This window comes from Bos taurus, chromosome 17 (genome assembly GCF_002263795.3).
Source record: "Bos taurus isolate L1 Dominette 01449 registration number 42190680 breed Hereford chromosome 17, ARS-UCD2.0, whole genome shotgun sequence".
In the NCBI taxonomy this organism is placed as follows: Eukaryota; Metazoa; Chordata; class Mammalia; order Artiodactyla; family Bovidae; genus Bos; species Bos taurus.
In genome coordinates, this window is record NC_037344.1 from 57,120,720 (window position 1) to 57,141,883 (window position 21,164).

The 21,164-nt window shown below is 43.9% G+C and overlaps 1 protein-coding gene and 1 non-coding gene across 7 annotated transcripts in view; one reads left to right on the plus strand and one right to left on the minus strand.

Moving 5' to 3' along the window:
• Window positions 1-21,164, plus strand: part of VSIG10 (V-set and immunoglobulin domain containing 10) — a 42,691-nt gene that overhangs the window by 4,925 nt on the left and 16,602 nt on the right. For 3 of the 6 annotated variants that reach the window (XR_009490960.1, XM_059876190.1, XM_059876189.1), the window contains exons 2-4: window positions 3,793-4,150; window positions 17,524-17,826; window positions 20,025-20,285. Coding sequence is in view for 5 of the 6 variants with exons in the window: in XM_059876190.1 (XP_059732173.1) it covers window positions 3,793-4,150; window positions 17,524-17,826; window positions 20,025-20,285 (922 nt within the window). In the remaining variant the exon portion in view is untranslated. The remainder of the gene's footprint in view (window positions 1-3,792; window positions 4,151-17,523; window positions 17,827-20,024; window positions 20,286-21,164) is intronic. The other 3 variants (XM_002694505.6, XM_059876191.1, XM_059876193.1) reach the window with 3 other exon arrangements.
• TRNAK-UUU (transfer RNA lysine (anticodon UUU)) lies at window positions 2,000-2,071 on the minus strand. Its single transcript has one exon. It is a non-coding gene; the product is annotated as a tRNA-Lys (tRNA).

Here is a 21,164-nt window from a genome sequence, read left to right on the forward strand (position 1 = left end):
CCCTAGACAACAGCTAATCCACTTTCTATCTCCGGAGATTTATTTATTTGGACATCTCTGTATGTTTGCCTATTTGGACATCTCATAATTGGAATCACAAAATATGTTGTCTTTTATGACGGCCTTCTTTCACTTAACACAGTGTTTTCAAGATTCATCCATGCTATAGCTTTTGGCCTTTTTTATGGCCAAATAATATTACCATTATATGGATATACCACATTTCATTCATTCATCAGTTGATGGGCATTCAGGCTGTTACCACCTTTTGGCTATTATGAATAATCTGAGCATGCATGTACAAGTTTTTGTGTGGACAAGTTTTCATTTCTCTTGGTCATATACCTAGAGGTAGACTTGCCAGGGTAGAGTCATATGGTAGCTTTACCTTGCGAGGAAATATCAAACTGTTTTCCAATGTAGCAGCACCATTTAAAAATCCTGCTAACAATGTATAAGGGTTCCAGTTTCTCTACATCTTTGCCACACTTGTTATTGTCTTTCATTTTAGCCATCCTAGCAAGTGTGAAGGAGCCTGGTGGGCTGAAGTCCATGGGGTCGCTAAGAGTCGGACAGGACTGAGCAACTTCATTTTCACTTTCACTTTTCAAGCATTGGAGAAGGAAATGGCAACCCATTCCAGTGTTGTTGCCTGGAGAATCCCGGGATTCCAGGGATGGGGGAGCCGTCTATGGGGTTGCACAGAGTCGGACACTGTTGAGGTCCTTTAATGGACCGGAACCTGGTGGTCCGGAGTCGACGATAAGAAAGTAAAGGAAAGAAAGAGGCTGATATTCCTTGGTTTGCACAGAAAGCCAATAAAGCCCCTGGCACAGGGCTTGCTCTGTTCACAGAGGCTTCAGGCGCCCTCTTGATGGGGTGAAGGCACAGAGCGCCTTCTCGAGATGGTCTTAGAAGCCTGGGCAGGAAAGTGAACTCAGAGGGCCTCTGTGCTCCAAAGAAATAGCCTAAGAGACAGAGAGAAAGAGAAAGAAAGACATGGGGACTAGAGCTCTGATGGAGCAAAGGTGTTTTATTCAACATTGTGTAGGTATTTATACTGTCTTACAAGATAGCTGTTTTCAGCAGAGATAAAGTCAAAACTTCCAAGTTATCAAGAAAACATGAGGTCATCCATATGAAAGAGAGGGTTGTAAATAACCACTTTTACCATATGGTTCATAAACAGGAAGAGGGTACTTACCACCGTATAGAAAAACTAACGAAGGAAATGCCTGGATTCCTTAGTCCTGGGAGAGGCTTGCCTCTCCTCTTAATTTCTGAATATTCAGGAATTAATAAGGAACAGAGAATTCCTGACAGATCCAAAACAGCACACAGGAAGCCTCCTGTTAAATGCTTCCTGACAGGACACGACTGAAGTGACTTAGCAGTAGCAGCAAGTGTGAAGTGTTAGATATCTTATTGTAGTTTTGATTTGCATTTTCCCTAGTGACTAATGTTGAGCTTTTCATGTGCTTATTGGCCTTTTATTTATCTTTCGGAGAAATGTCAATTTAAATCTTTTGTTCATTTTTACATTGTCTTCTTATTGTTGAGCTTTGAGAGTTTTTGTATATATATATTCCACATACAAATCTCTTCTCAGATGTGATTTGCAAATATTTTCTCTCAGCTTGTGGGTCTTCTTTTCACTTTATTTTTTTGTATCCAAAATGTGTTTATTGGGATGGTTTCCCATTCATCTTGTTTCAGGGTGCTTTTTAAAAAATATTTGTTTATTTATTGGCTGTGCTGGTGTGGGCTTTCTCCGGTTGCAGTGCGCAGGCTTCTTATTGTAGTGTCTTCTCTTGTTGCGAAGCACAGGTTCTCGGGCACCCTCAGGCTTAACCCAAAGTCACAAAGATACATTCTTTTGTTTTTTTTTTTCTAAGTAATTTATAGCTTTCTAAGTATTTTATAGACCATATAGATCTATGGTCTATTTTGAGTTCCTTTTTTTTTTTTTAACCTCTCTGCCTGGCTTGCAGAATCTTAGTTCCCCAACCAGGGATTGAACCCAGGCCACAGCAGTAAAAGTGCTATGTCCTAACCACTGGACTGCCAGGGAACGCCTGATTTTAAGTTAATTTTTATATGTGATGTGAGGTAAGGGGTCCATCTTCATTCTTCTGTGTGTGGACAGCCAATTGTCCCAATACCACTGTTGAGGGCAGTTTATTTTGTAATGAAATACCATCTTTCACAAAACCCCAGAATATTCACATACTTTGAAAACTTCCAGTGTGGTGGAAAAAGCACTGAATGGAGCAAGAAATCTAGACTCTGGTCGCACACTGCTACCTTCTCATTGTAGGACTTCAGGCCAGCCCACTTCCCTTCTTTGCATCACAGTTTTCTCATCTGTTGAATGTGACAGCATGAGTAAGACTGGTTCTGCCCGTTATTCCTGCGCCTGTGACCTCTTTGTATATGGGTGCTGATTGTGGAGGGGGCTGAAATATTAGGACATTTCTCAGCAAAATGGGCTGCATTCGCTTCTTGTTACCTGGTGGCAGTCTTAATGCCAAATCAGTTGCCTGAGCATTTGTCAGTCTTGAATGCGCATCAGGGTCACCTGGAGGGCTTGTGAAAATGCAGAGTGCTACCTCCCACCCCACCCCTGGGTTCTGATTTAGATGTTCTGGATGGGACCTGATAATCTGAATTTCTGACAGTGCTGTTGCTGATATGCACTTTCCATTCTGCCTGGGAACACCAGCTTCATCTCTACCTAGCTAGTTCTTTCCTGACCGTCAGATCTCAGTGTGGCTTCCTAGAGGAAGCCTTCCCTGTCACAAACCACAGCTAGACTTAAGAGCCCCTTCTCCAAGCTCCTATCATGCTATTTATCACACTGCATCCTAATTGCCAGTTTATTGCCTGTTTTTTTTTTTTTTTTTTGCCATGCTGCATGGCATATGGTATCCTAGTTACCTGACCAGGGATCGAACCCATTCCCCTGCAGTGGAAGTGTGGAGTTTTAACCGCTGGACTGCCAGGGGAGTCCCTATTGCCTGTTTTGTCTGTCATTGGCTCCCCAGTGCCTAGCTCAGAGCATGCCCCAAAGTCCCCACTCTGAGCCCATTCCTGCATGGAGCTGCTGAGTGGTGTTGCATTGTACCTGAGATGGAGAAAGACAGAGAGCAGCAGGAAAGAGGAAACAAAGCCAGAGCCCTCTTCCTTCCACCACTCTGGATTTCTAGGCAAGTAAAGCCACTCGGGTTCTGTATCAGCTATTTATTGCCACAATAATCTGTGTAACAAAGCATCACAGAACGGCAATGAGTGCTTATTTCTGAAGGGCCTGGGAGTATTGGACAGTTGGCCCTGCTGTTCTTGCCTGGGCTCACTCATGTGTCTGGGCATCAGGTGAGTGGCCATAGCTGAGAGGATTGAGGCAGCTGGAGTCCGCACCATGTATTTTTCACCCTCCCCTGCTACCTAGCCCAGGCACATGCATCTCAAGGTGGTAGCAGAAGGTGAGAGTGAGCAAGCCCAATCACACCAGTGCTTTTTAAGTCTCTGCTTGCAACACATTTGTTAACACCCCAGTGATCAGAGTAAGTCACATGATGCTACCAGAGTCAAGAGTAGGAGGGCTCTGTGGAGTGACATTGTGAAGGGCATAGACAGTGGAGGAGGGGCTTATTAGGACTGTTTGCAGCTGTGATCCACCACAGGTTCACTACTGTCAATTACTGGCCAATAATCCCAACAGGGTGGGGCTCGATGTATTATTGCATCTCAAACATACATGCCTGTTTTGTTTTTTTTTAAATCTTAATGCAGGGGAACGGCAAGAAAAGGAGATTATCTAGGATCAAGAAAGATAGTAACAGCCTGACCTTTCCTTGCACAGGATTGGAGGCTGTCACCATTGGAGAAATTCACGAGAACATCACCCTGCACTGTGGCAACATCTCGGGACCGAGGGGCCTCGTGACCTGGTGCCGCAATGACTCGGAGTCGGTCTTCCTCTTGTCCTCCAGTTCCAGCCTCCCACCAGCCCAGTCACGCTTCTCTCTGGTGAATGCCAGCGCCCTGCACATCGAGGCGCTGAATCTGCAGGATGAGGGGAACTACACCTGCTCTGAGGTCCTGAACAAGACCGAGACCCGGAGGTTCCAAGTGTGGCTGCAGGTGGCCAGTAAGTGGTGGGTGGGGATTGCAACTAGTGGGGAGGTGCTCAGAGCCTTGGACCTGAGGAGGCCTTTGGAGTCAGTAGCCTGGCTTTCATTCTGGGCACTCGCACGTGCAAGCTCTCACATCTGTCATTTCCTCATCTGTATAATGGGGATAATAGGAATTCTTGCCTCATAGAATTGCTGGGAGGAATAAATGCCAGTATATCTACATATATACTCCAATACTTTGGCCACCTGATGTGAAGAACTGACTCATTTGAAAAGACCCTGATGCTGGGAAAGATTGAAGGAGGGAGGAGAAGGGGACAACAGAGGATGAGATGGTTGGATGGCATCACCGACACAATGGACATGAGTTTGAGTAAACTCCGGGAGTTGGTGATGGACCGGGAGGCCTGGCGTGCTCAAGTCCATGGGGTCGCAAACAGTCAGTCACGACTGAGCCACTGAATTGAACTGAACTGATACCTATGTAACTTGCTGTAAATGGCTCCTGGCATATTATTTATTAATAGTTAGCTATTACTTTTAGCTTATTAATATCATCCTTGCTATTAATCTCATTTTATTATGCAACAAACTCAAAGTATAACATAAGCAAGTCAGACTGCCTGAGTTCCAACCCTAAGGACAGGTCATCTTGAGTAAGTAACTTAATATCTCTGAGATTCAGTTTTTCTTATTTGTTAACTGGGGACAATGCATTGCATGCCTTACCAGATATATGCTCTTATGCTCTAGTGCTAAATACAGGGCTTAGTATGAACCACTATTACTACTGTCTTTCCTAAGTCAGTCTATCATGTCTGTCAATATATATGCATGAATTTAGACCAATAGTTGGCAAATTATAACCTGTGGGCCATTTTTAGACTGTTGTATATTTTTGTATGACCTGCAAGCGGCAAATATTTTTTTACATTTTTAATGGTTGAAAAAATCAAAAGAAGAATGATACTTGTGACATGTGAAAATTATATGAAATTCAACTTTAGATTCAAATAAGGTCTTATTTGAACATAGCAATGATTATCCAGTCACATATTATCTCTGATTGTCTTTAGTGCTATAATCTCAGAGCTGAGTGACTGTGAAACTGATTGTATGTCCCACAGAACCTAAACTATTTACTCTCTGGCCCCCACAGAAGAGTTTGTTGATCACTGTCTTAGAGGGATATCTACATTCTAGTTGAGTGGAAATACTCATGTGATCATTTTATTGCTCCCTGATTTTCTCATCTATAAATTAAAGAATTTACTCATTCCTTTAGTCAATATGTATTTACTGAGAGCCTGATGCCAGACCTGTTCCAGGCACTGGGCCACAGGAATGGATCGGACAGAGACTGTCCCTACCCACACCGAACTGACATCCTAATGGGGGAAGACAGACAGCAGGTAAAAAAATGCATCAGGCAGTATCAGAGTGACAGGTGTTGTGCAGAGAATTGAGGTGGTGTGATGTGACTCTCTGAAACACTTTACATGGGTGGGTCAGGAGCTTTTGGAAGGAGTGACACTGGCAGTGAATGATATGTTGGAACCAGTCACACAAAAGAGAGAGAGGGATCCAGGCAGAAACTGAACTGGTGCAAGACGAGTTGAACATGGTGCATGTGTAGGTGAGAAGGCAGCTGGTGTGGTGGGAACCCAGGATGTGAGCAGGCAGGACGTGTGAGATATGAGAGGCAGGGCCAGACCACGTGGGGCTGGGTAGGACTGGTGTTGTGGGTTGAATTGTATCCCCCAGAGAGATATGTTGATTTCTTAATCTCAGTACTTGTGAATATGACTTTATTTGGAAATAGGCTCTTTGCAATTACAGTCAACCTAAGATGAGGTCATTGTGTGCTCAGTCACGTAGTGGTATCCAACTCTTTTGTGACCCCGTGGACTATAGTTAGCCAAGCTCCTCTGTCCATGGGATTTCCCAGGCAAGAATACTAGAGTGGATTGCTGTGCCCTCCTCCAGGGGATCTTCCCGACTCAGGGATTGAACCTGCATCTCTTGCATTGGCAGGCAGATTCTTTACCACTCTGCCACCTGAGAAGCCCAGAAGATAAGGTCATTAGAGTGGGCCCTAATTAAAATTGACTGTTATCCTTATAGGAGGAAAATGCATGCAAAGACAGAGACACAGGGAGAACTCACACAGTGGCAGGCAGAGATTGGAGTAGTGCAGCTGCAAGCAAAGGAATGCCAAAGACAGATGGCCGCAGCAGCAGCCACGAGGAAAGAGGCAAGGAAGGGTTCTCTCCTAGAGCCTTGAGAGGAGTATGGCCCTCCTGACATCTGATTTCATACTTCAGGATGGTGGGAGAGTCAATTCTATTCTTTTTTTAAAAAAATATTTATTTGTATATTTGACTGCACTGAGTCTTAGTTGCAGCATACAAACTCTTTAGTTGTGGTATGTGGGGTCTAGTTCCCTAACGAGGGGTCAAGCCCAGTGCCCTGTGTAGGGAGCATGGAGAATAGCCACTGGACCACCAAGGAAGTCCCAATTTCGGTTCTTTTAATCTGTCTAATTTGAGGTACTTTGTTAAGGCAGCCCAAGGATACTAATACAACTGGCAAAGATAATTGGGACTCTTATTCTAGGTGTAGGAGGCACCCCTGCGACTGTAAGCTAGCAGGGGTCTTGTATCATTTAAATTACACATAATGGATGTGTCTCATCACAAAGAAAACTGGTAACATAAAAAACAAGGAAGCCAGTCAGAGGTGCAAGATGTTAGTGGTCAGAGTCAGGGTGAAAATGTACAGTTCAGAGAATATTTTGGAGGGAGACTGCCAAGATTTGCTGCTGGGTTGGAAATGGAGGATGAAGGAAAGAGAGGCTTCGAGGACATGTCTAGATTTTTGGATGGTTTCTAAGGTTCCCACCAACTCTCAAGGCTTATGGAATTTGCAAATACAATGTTTTTGGGTCTGGATAAATTGCTGAATGACCCAGAATGAATGTGGGTGTATCAAAAAATGTCACCCAATTTGGCCCAGTTCTTATTTGTTCCTGGCAGGTGCCAACAGACCTCCCTCACTCCAGCTGCCAAACAGTAATAATTCCTTTGGGACTACCCTGGCGGTCCAGTGGTTAATACTGTGCTCGCACTGCACAGGGCACAAGTTCAATCCCTGGTTGGGGAACTAAGATCCTGCATGCTGCATGATGTGACTAAAAATAATAATAATTCCTTCATATCAATGTCAATAAATGTCTTTTTTTTTTTTTTTTTAATTTTTGGCTGCACCATGAGGCATGCAAGATCTTATTAGTTCCTTGACCAGGGCTTCAACACACACCCCCTGCAGTGTAAGTGTGGCGTCTAAACCACTGGACCACCAAAGGAGTCCCTAAACGTCTTTGCTTTTGACCTCAAGGAGTAAGGTGGCATTACAACTTTGGGTTTTTATTTTATCCTCACTCTCTCTGATTTATGATGATTTTATCTGGCACTAACTTATTAATCATTGGCTAAGTTTATTGGAGGATGGATTAGTTTCATTATTGCCCTGAGGGAGATAAATGCAAGGTCTTCTTGTGATGAAAGTGAACTTATGTTTTTTTAAAAAGTCACTAAACTCAAATGGTGCTTTGAGCTCTCTGAGTTACTGTGGTGTAATTTGTGTTATGGAAACTTCATTTGGAAACATATGGTGTCCCTGACTGGTGTAGGGCTTGTTCATGAAAACAGGACATAGGCTATCTTACTCAGTTTGGGCTGCTATAACAATAGCATAGACTGAGTAGTTTAAAGAACAAACATTTCTTCCTCACAGTTCTGGAGGTTAGAAAGTCCAAGATCAAGGTGCTGGCAGATGCAGTGTCTAATGAGGGCCTGCTCTCTGATTGGTAAATGAGTATCTTCTCTCCTTGGTAGAAAACAAGGAGGGAGGAAGCAAGCTCTGGGGGCCTCTCCTTATGAGGGCACCCATCCCCTTCATGAGAGCTCTTCTCTCAGGACCTAACCCCCTCCCAAAGGCCCTACCTCCAAATGCCATCACACTGGACACAGGCTTCAGCATATGAATTTGGCGGGGGAAACAAGCGTTCAGTCCACAGCACAGATATCGTCTGGTTTCACATACACCAAAAGGAACCCTCTGGAACGTCAGGTTGTGTTCCCATTTCAGAGAGACCCCAAGCTATACCATACCCCTCCAAGCACCAGGGAGCCCCTTCCTGCTCCTCAGACAGTGGCTGAAGGCAAGCCCTTGGCATCTCAGATTGGAACTCAGCCCTCGTTTCTGCATGGGAGTTTCAGAAAATGGACTGGGCTTGACCCCAGAAGTTTGCACCTTCATCCAGTTTCCCTTCTTCCCATCAGCCTACCTGTGGCAACCAGAGATCTGATCTCTTTTTCTATGAGTTTGTTTGTTTTTGAACTATTGGGTTGGCCAAACTTACGGATAAATCCGAACAGACTTTTTGGTCAACCCAATATAGTTGACCTACAACACTATGTTACACAACACAGTAGGTTGATATTTCCGTACTTTTCCAAATGATTACTGCAATAACTCGAGTTATGATCGGCACCAGACAGATCAGATCAGATCAGTCGCTCAGTTGTGTCCGACTCTTTGTGACCCCATGAATCGCAGCACGCCAGGCCTCCCTGTCCATCACCAACTCCCGGAGTTCACTCAGACTCATGTCCATCGAGTCAGTGATGCCATCCAGCCATCTCATCCTCTGTCGTCCCCTTCTCCTCCTGCCCCCAATCCCTCCCAGCATCAGAGTCTTTTCCAATGAGTCAACTCTTCGCATGAGGTGGCCAAAGTACTGGAATTTCTGCTTCAGCATCATTCCCTCCAAAGAAATCCCAGGGCTGATCTCCTTCAGAATGGACTGGTTGGATCTCCTTGCAGTCCAAGGGACTCTCAAGAGTCTTCTCCAACACCACAGTTCAAAAGCATCAATTCTTTGGCACTCAGACTTCTTCACAGTCCAACTCGCACATCCATACATGACCACTGGAAAAACCATAGCCTTGACTAGACGGACCTTTGTTGGCAAAGTAATGTCTCTGCTTTTGAATATGCTATCTAGGTTGGTCATCACTTTCCTTCCAAGGAATAAGCGTCTTTTAATTTCATGGCTGCAGTCACCATCTGTAGTGATTTTGGAGCCCAAAAAAATAAAGTCTGACACTGTTTCCACTGTTTCCCCATCTATTTCCCATGAAGTGGTGGGACCGGATGCCATGATCTTCGTTTTCTGAATGTTGAGCTTTAAGCCAACTTTTTCACTCTCCACTTTCACTTTCATCAAGAGGCTTTTTAGTTCCTCTTCACTTTCTGCCATAAGGGTGGTGTCATCTGCATATCTGAGGTGATTGATATTTCTCCCAGCAATCTTGATTCCAGCTTGTGTTTCTTCCAGTCCAGCATTTCTCATGATGTACTCTGCATATAAGTTAAATAAGCAGGGTGACAATATACAGCCTTGACGAACTCCTTTTCCTATTTAGAACCAGTCTATTGTTCCATGTCCAGTTCTAACTGTTGCTTCCTGACCTGCATACAAATTTCTCAAGAGGCAGATCAGTTGTTCTGGTATTCCCATCTCTTTCAGAATTTTCCACAGTTTATTGTGATCCACACAGTCAAAGGCTTTGGCATAGTCAATAAAACAGAAATAGATGTTTTTCTGGAACTCTCTTGCTTTTTCCATGATGCAGCGGATGTTGGCAATTTGATCTCTGGTTCCTCTGCCTTTTCTAAAACCGGCTTGAACATCAGGAAGTTCATGGTTCACATATTGCTGAAGCCTGGCTTGGAGAATTTTGAGTATTACTTTACTAGCGTGTGAGATGAGTGCAATTGTGCGGTAGTTTGAGCATTCTTTGGCATTGCCTTTCTTTGGGATTGGAATGACAACTGACCTTTTCCAGTCCTGTGGCCACTGCTGAGTCTTCCAGATTTGCTGGCATATTGAGTGCAGCACTTTCACAGCATCATCTTTCAGGATTTGGAATAGCTCAACTGGAATTCCATCACCTCCACTAGCTTTGTTCGTAGTGATGCTTTCTAAGGCCCACTTGACTTCACATTCCAGGATGTCTGGCTCTAGGTCAGTGATCACACCATCATGATTATCTGGATCGTGAAGATCTTTTTTGTACAGTTCTTCTGTGTATTCTTGCCATCTCTTCTTAATATCTTGTGCTTCTGTTAGGTCCATACCATTTCTGTCCTTTATCGAGCTCATCTTTGCATGAAATGTTCCTTTGGTATCTCTGATTTTCTTGAAGTGATCCCTAGTCTTTCCCATTCTGTTGTTTTCCTGTATTTCTTTGCATTGATCGCTGAAGAAGGCTTTCTTATCTCTTCTTGCTATTCTTTGGAACTCTGCATTCAGATGTTTATATCTTTCCTTTTCTCCTTTGCTTTTCACTTCTCTTCTTTTCACAGCTATTTGTAAGGTATTATATAATTATTGACTGTATTCCCCACATTGTATATTTCATACCCATGACTCATTCATTTTGTAACTGAAAGTTTGTACCTCTTAATCTCCTTCACTTATATCTTTCCTCTCCTCACCTCCCTCCCCTCTGGCAACCACGTGTTTTTTCTCTGTATCTGTGGCTCTGTTTCTGATTTTTATATTTGTTCATTTGTTTTATTTTTTAGATTCCACATATCTAAATCATACAGAATTTGTCTTTCTCAATCTGACTTATTTCACTTGATATAGTACTCTCTAGTTTTATAGTGTCACAAACGCAAGCTTTCATTCTGTTTTATGGCTGGATAGTATTTCATTGTATTATGTGTATATATGTGTACATACATGGTATGTACATGGTATATATACCATTTTTCTACTGCAAAGTTAGTTGTACATTTTTGAGTGCTGCTCTATCACTAAAAGATTCAAGTTAGGAGACTGAAAAAAAATGTTTTATATCTGTGTCTTTTAAAAAGAATCTGATGATGGACAAGGAGGCAGGCATCGGTTTCTTATGGGAGGGACACTATCATGGAGGCACTGTAAGGCCACGTCGGTCCACTTCGTTTCTGGTTATTTAACAGATTCTGTGGTGCTGCTCTTGTCCTGTTCAGGTTCAGGAAGCTCATTCAGTGGCCTTGCAACATCATCAGTCAAATCCAAGATCCTTCTATCACTCTTCTATCAGTGTTCTATCACTGTCCATTCTGTTACAACTCTGGTCTTGTCAGACACACAATTGTGACTGTCCCAATGCTTGGAATGCTGTCTTCTTTTTTTTCCCCAGTAATTTTTTTTGGATATGTCTTCTCAGGCAAGGGGAACAAAAGCAAAAATCAACAAATGAGACTACATTAGACTGAAAAGCTTTTGCACAATGAAAGAAGCTATCAACAAAACAGAAAGGCCAACTACTGGATGGGAGAAGACAGTTGCAAGTGATAAGGGATCAATATCCAAAACATACAAAGAGCTGAGAATGACCTTGAATGTGTGAATGGACAGAAACGCGGCAGAAGCACGAAGCTGGCTGTATGAGGGCTGGTAGCTTTCACCCTCCTTACCACCTGGATCTCTGTTTATCCATCAGTGGGCATTTGATGCCTCTATCTTCCAGGGAGGAAGGTTTTCTATAGGCTAGGGGTGATTCAACCTGCCTGGAATGGGCACTGTGATGTGCTTTTGTTATTTGTTTCAGGAGCAAGGGCTCTGCACTGTTCCTTATTAATTTAATGATGCGGTTGAAGAATCTAGCCATCAGGATTGGGGCTGCTGCTTCTGAGGGTACAGAAATCCCTTATTCCAGAGCAGTTCAGGATTCCCATGGCTGTTTCTTCCATTGCCTTACCCGCCCCCTTTTGCCTCCACACTGGGTGGGCATGATGGCAGAACTGCCGTGTGTTCACCTGCAGAAAGGCTGGGGGGCTAGCTATTGTTGTTCTGTCACTAAGTTGTATCCGACTCTTTGCAATCCCATGGACTGTAGCATGCCAGGCTGTTCTGTCTTCCACTATCAACCAGAGTTTGCTCAAATTCCTGTCCATCAAGTCGGTGATGCTATCAAACCATCTCATCTTCTGCCATGTCCTCCTTTTGCCTTCAATTTTTCTCAGCATCCCAGTCTTTTCCAGTGAGTCAGCTCTTCACATCAGGTGGTCGAAGTATTGGATTTTCAGCTTCAACATCCGTCCTTCCAATGAGTATTCAGGATTGATTTCCTTTAGGAATGACTGGTTTGATCTCCTTGCAGCCCAAGGGACTCTCAAAAGTTTTTTTCTCCAGCACCACAATTCAAAAGTATCAATTCTTCAGCACTCAGCCTTCTTTATGGTCCAACCCTTACATCCATACATGGCTACCGGAACAACCACAGCTTTGATTATAGGTACCTTTGTTGGCAAAATGATGTCTCTGCTTTTTAATACACTGTCTAGATTTGTCCTGGGCTTCCCAGGTGGTTTCCCAAGGGGTAAAGAGTCTACCTGCCAATGCAGGAGATGCGGGTTTGATCCCTGCGTTGGGAAGATCCCCTTGTGAAGAAAATGGCAACCCACTTCAGTATTCTTGCTTGGGAAATCCCATGGACAGAGGAGTCTGTTGGACTACAGTCCATGGGGTCGAAAAGCAGTTGGACATGACTTAGCAACTAAACGACAACAAACAACTAGGTTCGTCATGGCTTTTCTTCCAAGGAGCAGGCGTCTTTTAATTTCATGGCTTCAGTCACCATCTGCAGTGATTTTGGAGCTCAAGAAAATAGAATCTGTCACTGCTTCCACTTTTTCCCCTTCTATTTTTCATGAAGTGATGGGACCGGATGCCACTTAGTTTTTTAAATGCTGAGTTTCAAGCAAACTTTTTCACTTTCCTCTTTCACCCTCATCAAGAGGCTCTTTAGTTCCTCTTCACTTTCTGCCTTTACAGTGGGTAGCATGGACCTTAACACATTCCAGTAGACTTTGTGCTTCTTTCAAGAGATCATTTTGTAGCCACTGGGGAGTCGAGTGGTACACTATGCCAGCCTCTCGCTGTGTCTGTTTTTCTCAGGCCAGGCAAGTGTTGAGGGAGCATTGGAGCTGGGGGCACATGAGCAATGAGGAAGCTGGTTTGTATCCACCTCCAGGAGCCCCTTTGGATGACTCAGTTGGGGTTTGGAGGATAGGAGTGCTTCTGGCTAGCCAGGGATGTGACTGCCATGCCAGACTTGGAGGAAAGGGAGCCTCGAGAAAGCCACATGTTCTCTCACTAATTGGGCCCTTCTGATTTGTACACGTTCTGTGATGGTGGTAAGTGACACTGTACCCTGTTACTACATAAGGTCCTAGGGAAAGGGGGTGTTGGGTGTACCGAAGAATGATTGCTGGCCTCATCAGAAGATGGAATGGCCCTTGCCCAAGATTGATTAACTCAAGTCTTGCCAAGCTCATCTGAAGCAGAGACGTATGCTTGTAACAGCCTCTGGGTTTTGGCCTTTTGAACAGGAACAGTGGCCAGTTGGGAGACAGGGAGTCAGTGGGGTTGTTCCATTTGCCTCTATATTTCATCTCTCTCTTTTTTTAATTTGGCTGCTGCACACGGTTTGCAGGATCTTAGTTCCCCAATCAGGGATTGAAGCCATACCCTCAGCAGCGAAAGCATAGTTCTAACCAATGGACTGCCAGAGAATTGAGTACTCTTTGGTAGTATAGGCCTATTAATTAGAACAATGGAATTCTTTGTCAGGGAGATAACATTTCGCTTAGTTGAGGTTCAAAGATAGTGTTTTCTCTCAAATCGATTTTGAAAGTTCATCTGTAAATACTGTCTTAGTTTGTGGACTGTACAAAAAGAGACAGTGGACTATGATTTGCTGATGCCTGTTCTAGAATCAGTCTACAGGTGTACTATTGATACAATGTTAGATAACATGTATAGAATATTAATGAAGTGAAAGTCGCTCAGTTGTGTCCAACTCTTTGCGACCCCATGGACTATACAGTCCATGGAATTCTCCAGGCCAGAATGCTGGAGTGAGTAGCCTTTCCCTTCTCCAGAGGATCTTCCCAACCCAGGGATCAAACCCAGGTCTCCTGCATTGCAGATAGATTCTTTACCAGCTGAGCCACAGGAGAAGCCCATAGAATGTCAACCACATGTCAAAATACCAGGGTAAGAATTCTTCTTCTTTCACCTCATTGGAGCCTTTGGTAACCTGGTGGTAGAAGCTACTCCTTTTCTTTTCATTTCACAGGAAGCACAGGAGGCTGAGAGAAGGGAAGGACACTTGCTCGAAGTTGTCCGTCTAGAAGTGGCAGTAAGATTTACACCTGGGTGTGTCTGGGTCCAGAGTCCACACCCATAACAATTAGGCTAAGGTGTTCATCCGCAAGTCCGAACTTGACATGACCATGGCCTCCATAAGATGCTAAACCTTTGTAACCACTCTATATTTTGTTTATTTGTTTGCTGTTCTATTTTCGTTTCCTCCCCATCTGTCTCTTTGAATGATTGCCGCCATCACCCTGCAAGCAGAAGTGGCTGGTGGTTTCTGTTTTGGAATAGCAGCAGGGTGGAGAGAAAGGTAGGAGGGATGGAAATAGGTGCCGCCTTCTTCGTAGTCAGAATAGGGGAAGAACCCCAAGGGTTTAAGAAGACGGCATCAGCTTTTTTGTTATTTTTTTGGTGGAGCAGTTAAAACACACACATTTATTAAGTTCATCTTATATGGGTGGCATCAGCTTTAATTAAGAAAGCAGACTCAGGGCTTCTCTTGAGGTCCAGTGATTAAGTCTCCATGCTTCCAATGCAGAGGGCACAGGTTTGATCTCTGGTCAAGGAACTAAGATCCTACAAACAAGTGGTGTGGCAAAAAAATAAATAAATAAAATATCCTCAAATAAAACTGAGGATAAACTGACTCCTAAGCCCTAGGTTGGGAATGAGGAGTCCTACGTTCTAGAACTATTAAAAAAAAAAAAAAAAGCAGACTCAACCCAAGGGTTTATAGATGAACTGTTACTTTTGAACACTCAATTCAGAAAACCCTTCAGTTTCCCTCATTTAATTTTTTTTTAACCCTTCTATCTGCTTCATTTCATCCATTCCTTGTATCCAACACCATTTTTTTTTTCTGAGGATTGTGCTGGTCAAAAGCCCTTCCCAGTCAGTTTCTGGGGGTCTGCACTGTTCATGACAGGCCTCTGTGACCCTCCAGACCACAGTTTGGTAGACCCAGGCTGCCCAGCCTACCACAATACCTCTGCTGGTCCAGACGTGGCTACTAATACCACAGAGATACCCTGTGCTTGACCAGGTGCGCACCATCTGTGGGCACTCCCTAAGACCTGCTGGTCCACATACCTACCCCGCTAGTTGCCAACATTCAATGGGAGATTTGAGCATCTCCCAAACCACAGTATAACTTTTCCCCAGACCCTCCGTGGGAAGTGACATGATTCCAGCAAATAATTGTAACTATTAGAAGCCAGCTCCAACTAGAAATGCATATTGTCAAGAATAGTTTTCTCAGAAACTCACAATTCCTATAGTTACACAGTGGCCCCAAAATAGGTGAAGTAGCTTCTGTACTATAAGGGACTCTGGGAAGGCTGTTTGCTCCCTCTAATAATGTATCCCCCTGGCATTAAAAAAAATTGTTGATTTATATTTTTGGTTGTGCTGGGTCTTCATTGCTGTGCACAGGCTTTCTCTAGTTGTGGGGAGTGGGGATTACTCTTCATTGTGCTTGGGCCTCTCATTGCGGTGGCTTCTCTTGTCGTGGAGCACAGGCTCTAGGCATGCAGGCTTCAGTAGCTGCAGCTTGAGGGCTCAGTAGTTGTGGCACATGGGCTTACTTGCTTCGCAACACGTGGAATCTTCCTGGACCAGGGATCGAACACATGTCCCCTGCATTGGAAGGCAGATTCTTAATCACTGGACCAAAAAGGGAAGTCCTTGCTGGCATATTTTTGTTCAGAATTCTACAGTCATAGATTTATTCATTTGGCCAAGCATTGCCGTTTCTGAACTCTTCTTAAGAGGAAGTCTCTGGCAGTGGTTAACACTCTACAGGACTTTAGCATAAATAGGTGATGGATCTCTTCATCAAAGAGGGTGTGGCATCTTAGGCGCATTGGGTAAAAATGGTGGGAGGACAATTCTGGCACTGTTTTGAATACTGTATAATGGTAATTCATTTAGTTGTCATGACAACCCCATAAAATGGGTTCTAGCATCCCCCCATTTTACAGATGAGGAAACAGAGGCTTAAGAGAGGTTAAATACTTTGCCAAAAGTCACACAGCTAGTAAGTGTAGTTCAAGATCGGGGCTGGAACCAGTGTTCCTTCTCTTTCAGTGTGACACTGTGTGGGGGGTCCCCAAGACCACCCCCTGGCTCACTGATTCCATAGGAGAATTCACAGGACAGCCAGGAGCACACTTCCAAGAGTCCTTTCCCAGTGCAGTCACATGGGTCATGCTTAATTCCTCCAGCAACAAGTTGTGACCACACATGTGAAATATTGTCTGCCAGGGACACTCATCAGAGACACAGTGCCCTAGGTTTTTACTGAGGCTGGTCACGTAGGCATCCTCTGCCCAGCACATACCAAAACTCCAGACTCTCAGAAGGAAAGCAGGTGCTTAGCATAAACCCAGTGAACCCCAGTGAACCCCACTCTTACCAGTTCTGGGAATGGTGGGAACCCCCCTGAAATCCAAGGTCTTAGTCACCAGCCAAGGCCAGCCTTATAGACCGGCTTTTCTAAGGAAAGCATACCCAGGTCTGTTACCTTAACTCTCTTTTTGTCTGTTTGTGGTTCCCTGGCCAGGCAGTAAGAGCACAGAGTCCTAACCACTGGACTGCCAGGGAGGTCCTGCTATGTTAACTCTTTAAAGCACAGATACCTTTTTTGCTCATCAGTGTTTTTGAAAAGGATCAATTTGCATTTTCCCTATTGTATGAGGATTGATCCCCTCAGTAAAGCTCATGTCATTGCTCAGGAGTAAATGAGAGCATGCCTAAGGGCACTTGGCACAACATTTGTCACATAAGTGATATCATGGGCTTCCCAGGTGGCTCACTGATAAATAATCCACCTGCAATAAGGGAGACAGACGTTCAATCCCTGCTTCAGAAAGATGCCCTGGAGAAGGCAATGGCAACCTGCTTCAGTATTCTTGCCTGGGAAATCCCATGGCCAGAGGAGCCTGGCAGGCTACAGTCCATGGAGTTGCAAAGAGCTAGACATGACTTAGCGACTTAACAATAGCAACAAATAAGAGCATGCCTAAGGGCACTCAGCACAGCATTTGTCGCATAGTAAGTAGTATTGTCATCTTCACTGGCTGCTGCTTGATTATTTCTATGTCCCTTAATTCTGATGAGGGGCTCTAGTTAACTCTTCTGCCTTCCCCACTGCCCTGTTGTCTGCAGACGGCCCCTCTCAGGTTGAGGTCAACATCTCCAGCACTGGCAGGCTCCCCAACGGCACCCTCTATGCAGCCAAGGGCTCCCAGGTGGACTTCAGCTGCAGCAGCAGATCCCAGCCTCCGCCTGTGATTGAGTGGTGGTTCCAGGCCCCAGATTCCACCACTGAACTCTTTGGGAACAACCTGACAGCCAGCTGCTTCACGCTGTTACTAATGTCACAGAACTTGCAAGGGAACTACACCTGTTTGGCCAAAAACGTGCTCAGCGGGAGACATCGAAAGGTGACCACCGAGCTCCTGGTCTACTGTGCGTAAGAAATGCGCCCCTCCTCTCCTCCACCTTGACCCTTGGTGACCTGTGTGTTTGTGCCTCCCTTTGTGCGCAAAGACTTCCCTGATACACAGGTCCTAACCTGCTTCTCTGGTTCCCTCGACACACGGACACACCCAAACTGCATGTCAGAGAATGTTACCTTTTCTGACAGCTCGCTGCTAACTAGGGGTACAGGAGAGTCCCTGTGAGCCACAGAAGGGAATTTATGCCAGGTTTAAAGTATTTTTTTTTTTGAGGTGAAACTATATAATGTATAACCATTTTAAGATGTACAACTCAGTGGCATTGAGTCTATTCAGAGTGTTGTGCAACCATCATGTTTATTTCCAAAACATTTTCATCACCCCAGTTTGGAAACCCTGTACCCATTAAGCAGTCACTCTCATACCCTCTTTCCCCAGACCTTAGCAACCACCAACCTACATTCTATATCTATGAACTTGCCTATTCGAGACATTTCATATAAATGGAATCATATACTATGTGACCTTTGGGGACTGGCTTCTTGTGTTTTTTTTTTTTTAATGGAGGTTATTTTTTGGGGGAGGGGCTGCAATGAGAAGGCAATGGCACCCCACTCCAGTACTCTTGCCTGGAAAATCCCATAGATGGAGGAACCTGGCGGGCTGTAGTCCATGGGGTCGCTAAGAGTCCGACACAACTGAGCAACTTCCCTTTCACTTTTCATTTTCATGCATTGGAGAAGGAAATGGCACCCCACTCCAGTGTTCTTGCCTGGAGAATCCCAGGGACGGGGGAGCCTGGTGGGCTGCCGTCTGTGGGGTCGCAGAGTCGGATACGACTGAAGCGACTCAGCAGCAGCAGCAGCAGCAATGCATGGGATGTGGGATCATTAATTCCCCAAACAGGGATGGAACCTTCACCCCCTGCACTGGGAGGATGGCGTCTTAAACACTGGGCCACCAGGGAAATCCCTGGGACTGACTTCTTTCACTTAGCATCATGTTTTCACAGTTCATCCCTGTTGTAGCTTGTGTCAGTACTTGTTTTCATATATGGCTGAAGAGTATCTATTTTATGGATCTACTACAATTTGTTTATCCATTCATCTGTCCTTACTCACGTTGTCCGTTAACTCAGGCCCTCTAGCGCTGTTAAGAACACGTAGTTCATGAAGCTTTATTTTGCAGGTGAGGAAACAACCAAATACACTCATGCACACATTCAGTGGAGGAAAACCACTGTAGAAACACAGGGTGCACTCATAATCCATGCTAATGAAAGGGAGCATGAGAACAACAAATTAGTAGGCAGGTAATGACACACTTACTTTATATGTTATTCAGAGCCTTTGTTAAGTCTCAATGCTCTCTATCATAAATGACATTTATTGTGTATAAAGTTATATAAAGTCATTTCCTTGTTGCGGGAAACACAGATGAATAGAAAGAAGAAAATAATCACTTGTACTCTCACCATCGTTTGGATGTATTTCCAATAATTCTTCTTGTAGATGCCGCATATCTACCCACATGAGATCCAAATTTCTATTTATGTATATTATATAAAATATATAAAGTATTTAAAATATCTACATATTATAGAAAATACTTCTATATAAAATATTTATATATTATATAAAATATATAAATATATTATATATAATAATACATAACTATTTTTATGTATAATTATGAATACATGGGTTACATTACAAGTTTGTAATTTGTTAAATTATTATATATATTTTTTTAAAAATTGTATTTGCACATAGCAAAAAAAAAAGTGTGTGTTGAGGATAGGGGATGAATAAGTCTCTCTCTTCCTGTTATGCCCTCCAGGGATCAGCAGTGTCCAGTAGAACTTTCTGTGATGATGGAGATATTCTCTTGTGTGTGGTCTACTTCAGTGGCCACCTCCTACCTGTGATTACTAGGAAATGTGGGTAGTGTGACGGAGGAACTAAATTTGTAATTAATTTAAATCAAATAGCCACATGTGGCTAGTGAGAAATGCAAATCTCTTCAGAGACTTAACACCCAGCAGGGGAAACCCGACTTTTGCCAGGCACTGATTTGTGCTAGGATTTATTTCAAGGTACACTAACTGGAGTTGCTGTTTCTCCGATACCCTGGTTCTGTAATCCTTAGACTCAGCCCAGTGGCTCATTTTAGCCTGTGATTAAGGCCATGTTCTCTGGTATTTTGCAGCTCCCCCTCCGTCAGCCCCCCAGTGCTGGGCAGAGGTGTCACCAGGATTGTTCTCACTACAGCTCAACTGTCGCTGGGCTGGGGGATACCCAGACCCAGACTTCTTATGGACAGAAGAGCCAGGAGGTGTGGTCGTGGGAACGTCAAAGCTGGGGGTGGAGATGCTGAGCCAGTCCCAGCTGTCGGATGGCAAGAAGTTCAAGTGTGTCGGGAGCCACATAGTGGGGCCGGAGTTGGGAGCCAGCTGTGTGGTACAGATCAGTGAGTCTGCCTTGCCTTGTCCTGGGGTTGGGGTCCTCTTACCTTCCTGTCTTCTGGGACAACCCTTTGAAAGAGGGTCTGGGAAAGAGATCCCAGGGTGTTGGGGTGAATTGAATTCCTTTCATATCTTCCTCCCGTTTTCTTTTTTAAAAAAATCAAATATTATTTATTAACAAAATCAATCATTAATTTAAATTAATTTATTGATTAAAATTATTTTTAAAAATGGAAGTATAGTTGACTTACAATATTGTGTTATTTTTGCTGGGTAGCAGAGTGATTCAGTTATACACACACACACACATATATACATATACACATATACATACTCTTTTTAATATTCTTTTCCAATGTAGTTTATCACAGAATATTTATTTATTTGACTGTGCCAGGTCTTAGCTGTGGCACACAGGATCGTTAATCTTCACTGTGGGCACGTGGGATCTAGTTCTTGACCAGAGATCGACCCTAGGTCCCCTGCATTGGGAGTGTGGAGGCTTAGCCACTGGACCACGAGGGAAGTCCCCATCGCAGGATACTGAATATAGTTCCCTGTGCCAGACAGTAGGACCTTGTTGTTTATCCATTCTATATATACTGGTTTGTATCTGCTAACTCCAAACTGCCACTCCATTCCTTCCCTACGCCCTTCCTTTTGCTTTATGCTTCCTTCCTTTCAAACTTTAAAGATGCGTAATGAAACTTCTTGGTTCTAGTCCAAGCTGGTTTTCTCTTGACAAATACTAACTGAGCACATACTACATGCCAGGCATAAGTTTCTAAGTCCTGGAGATGGAGCCGTGAACAAAACAGACAAGGTTCATTTATCTGTTGACAAATGACAAAGGTTCAATTTGTTCATGGAACAAATTATCCCTA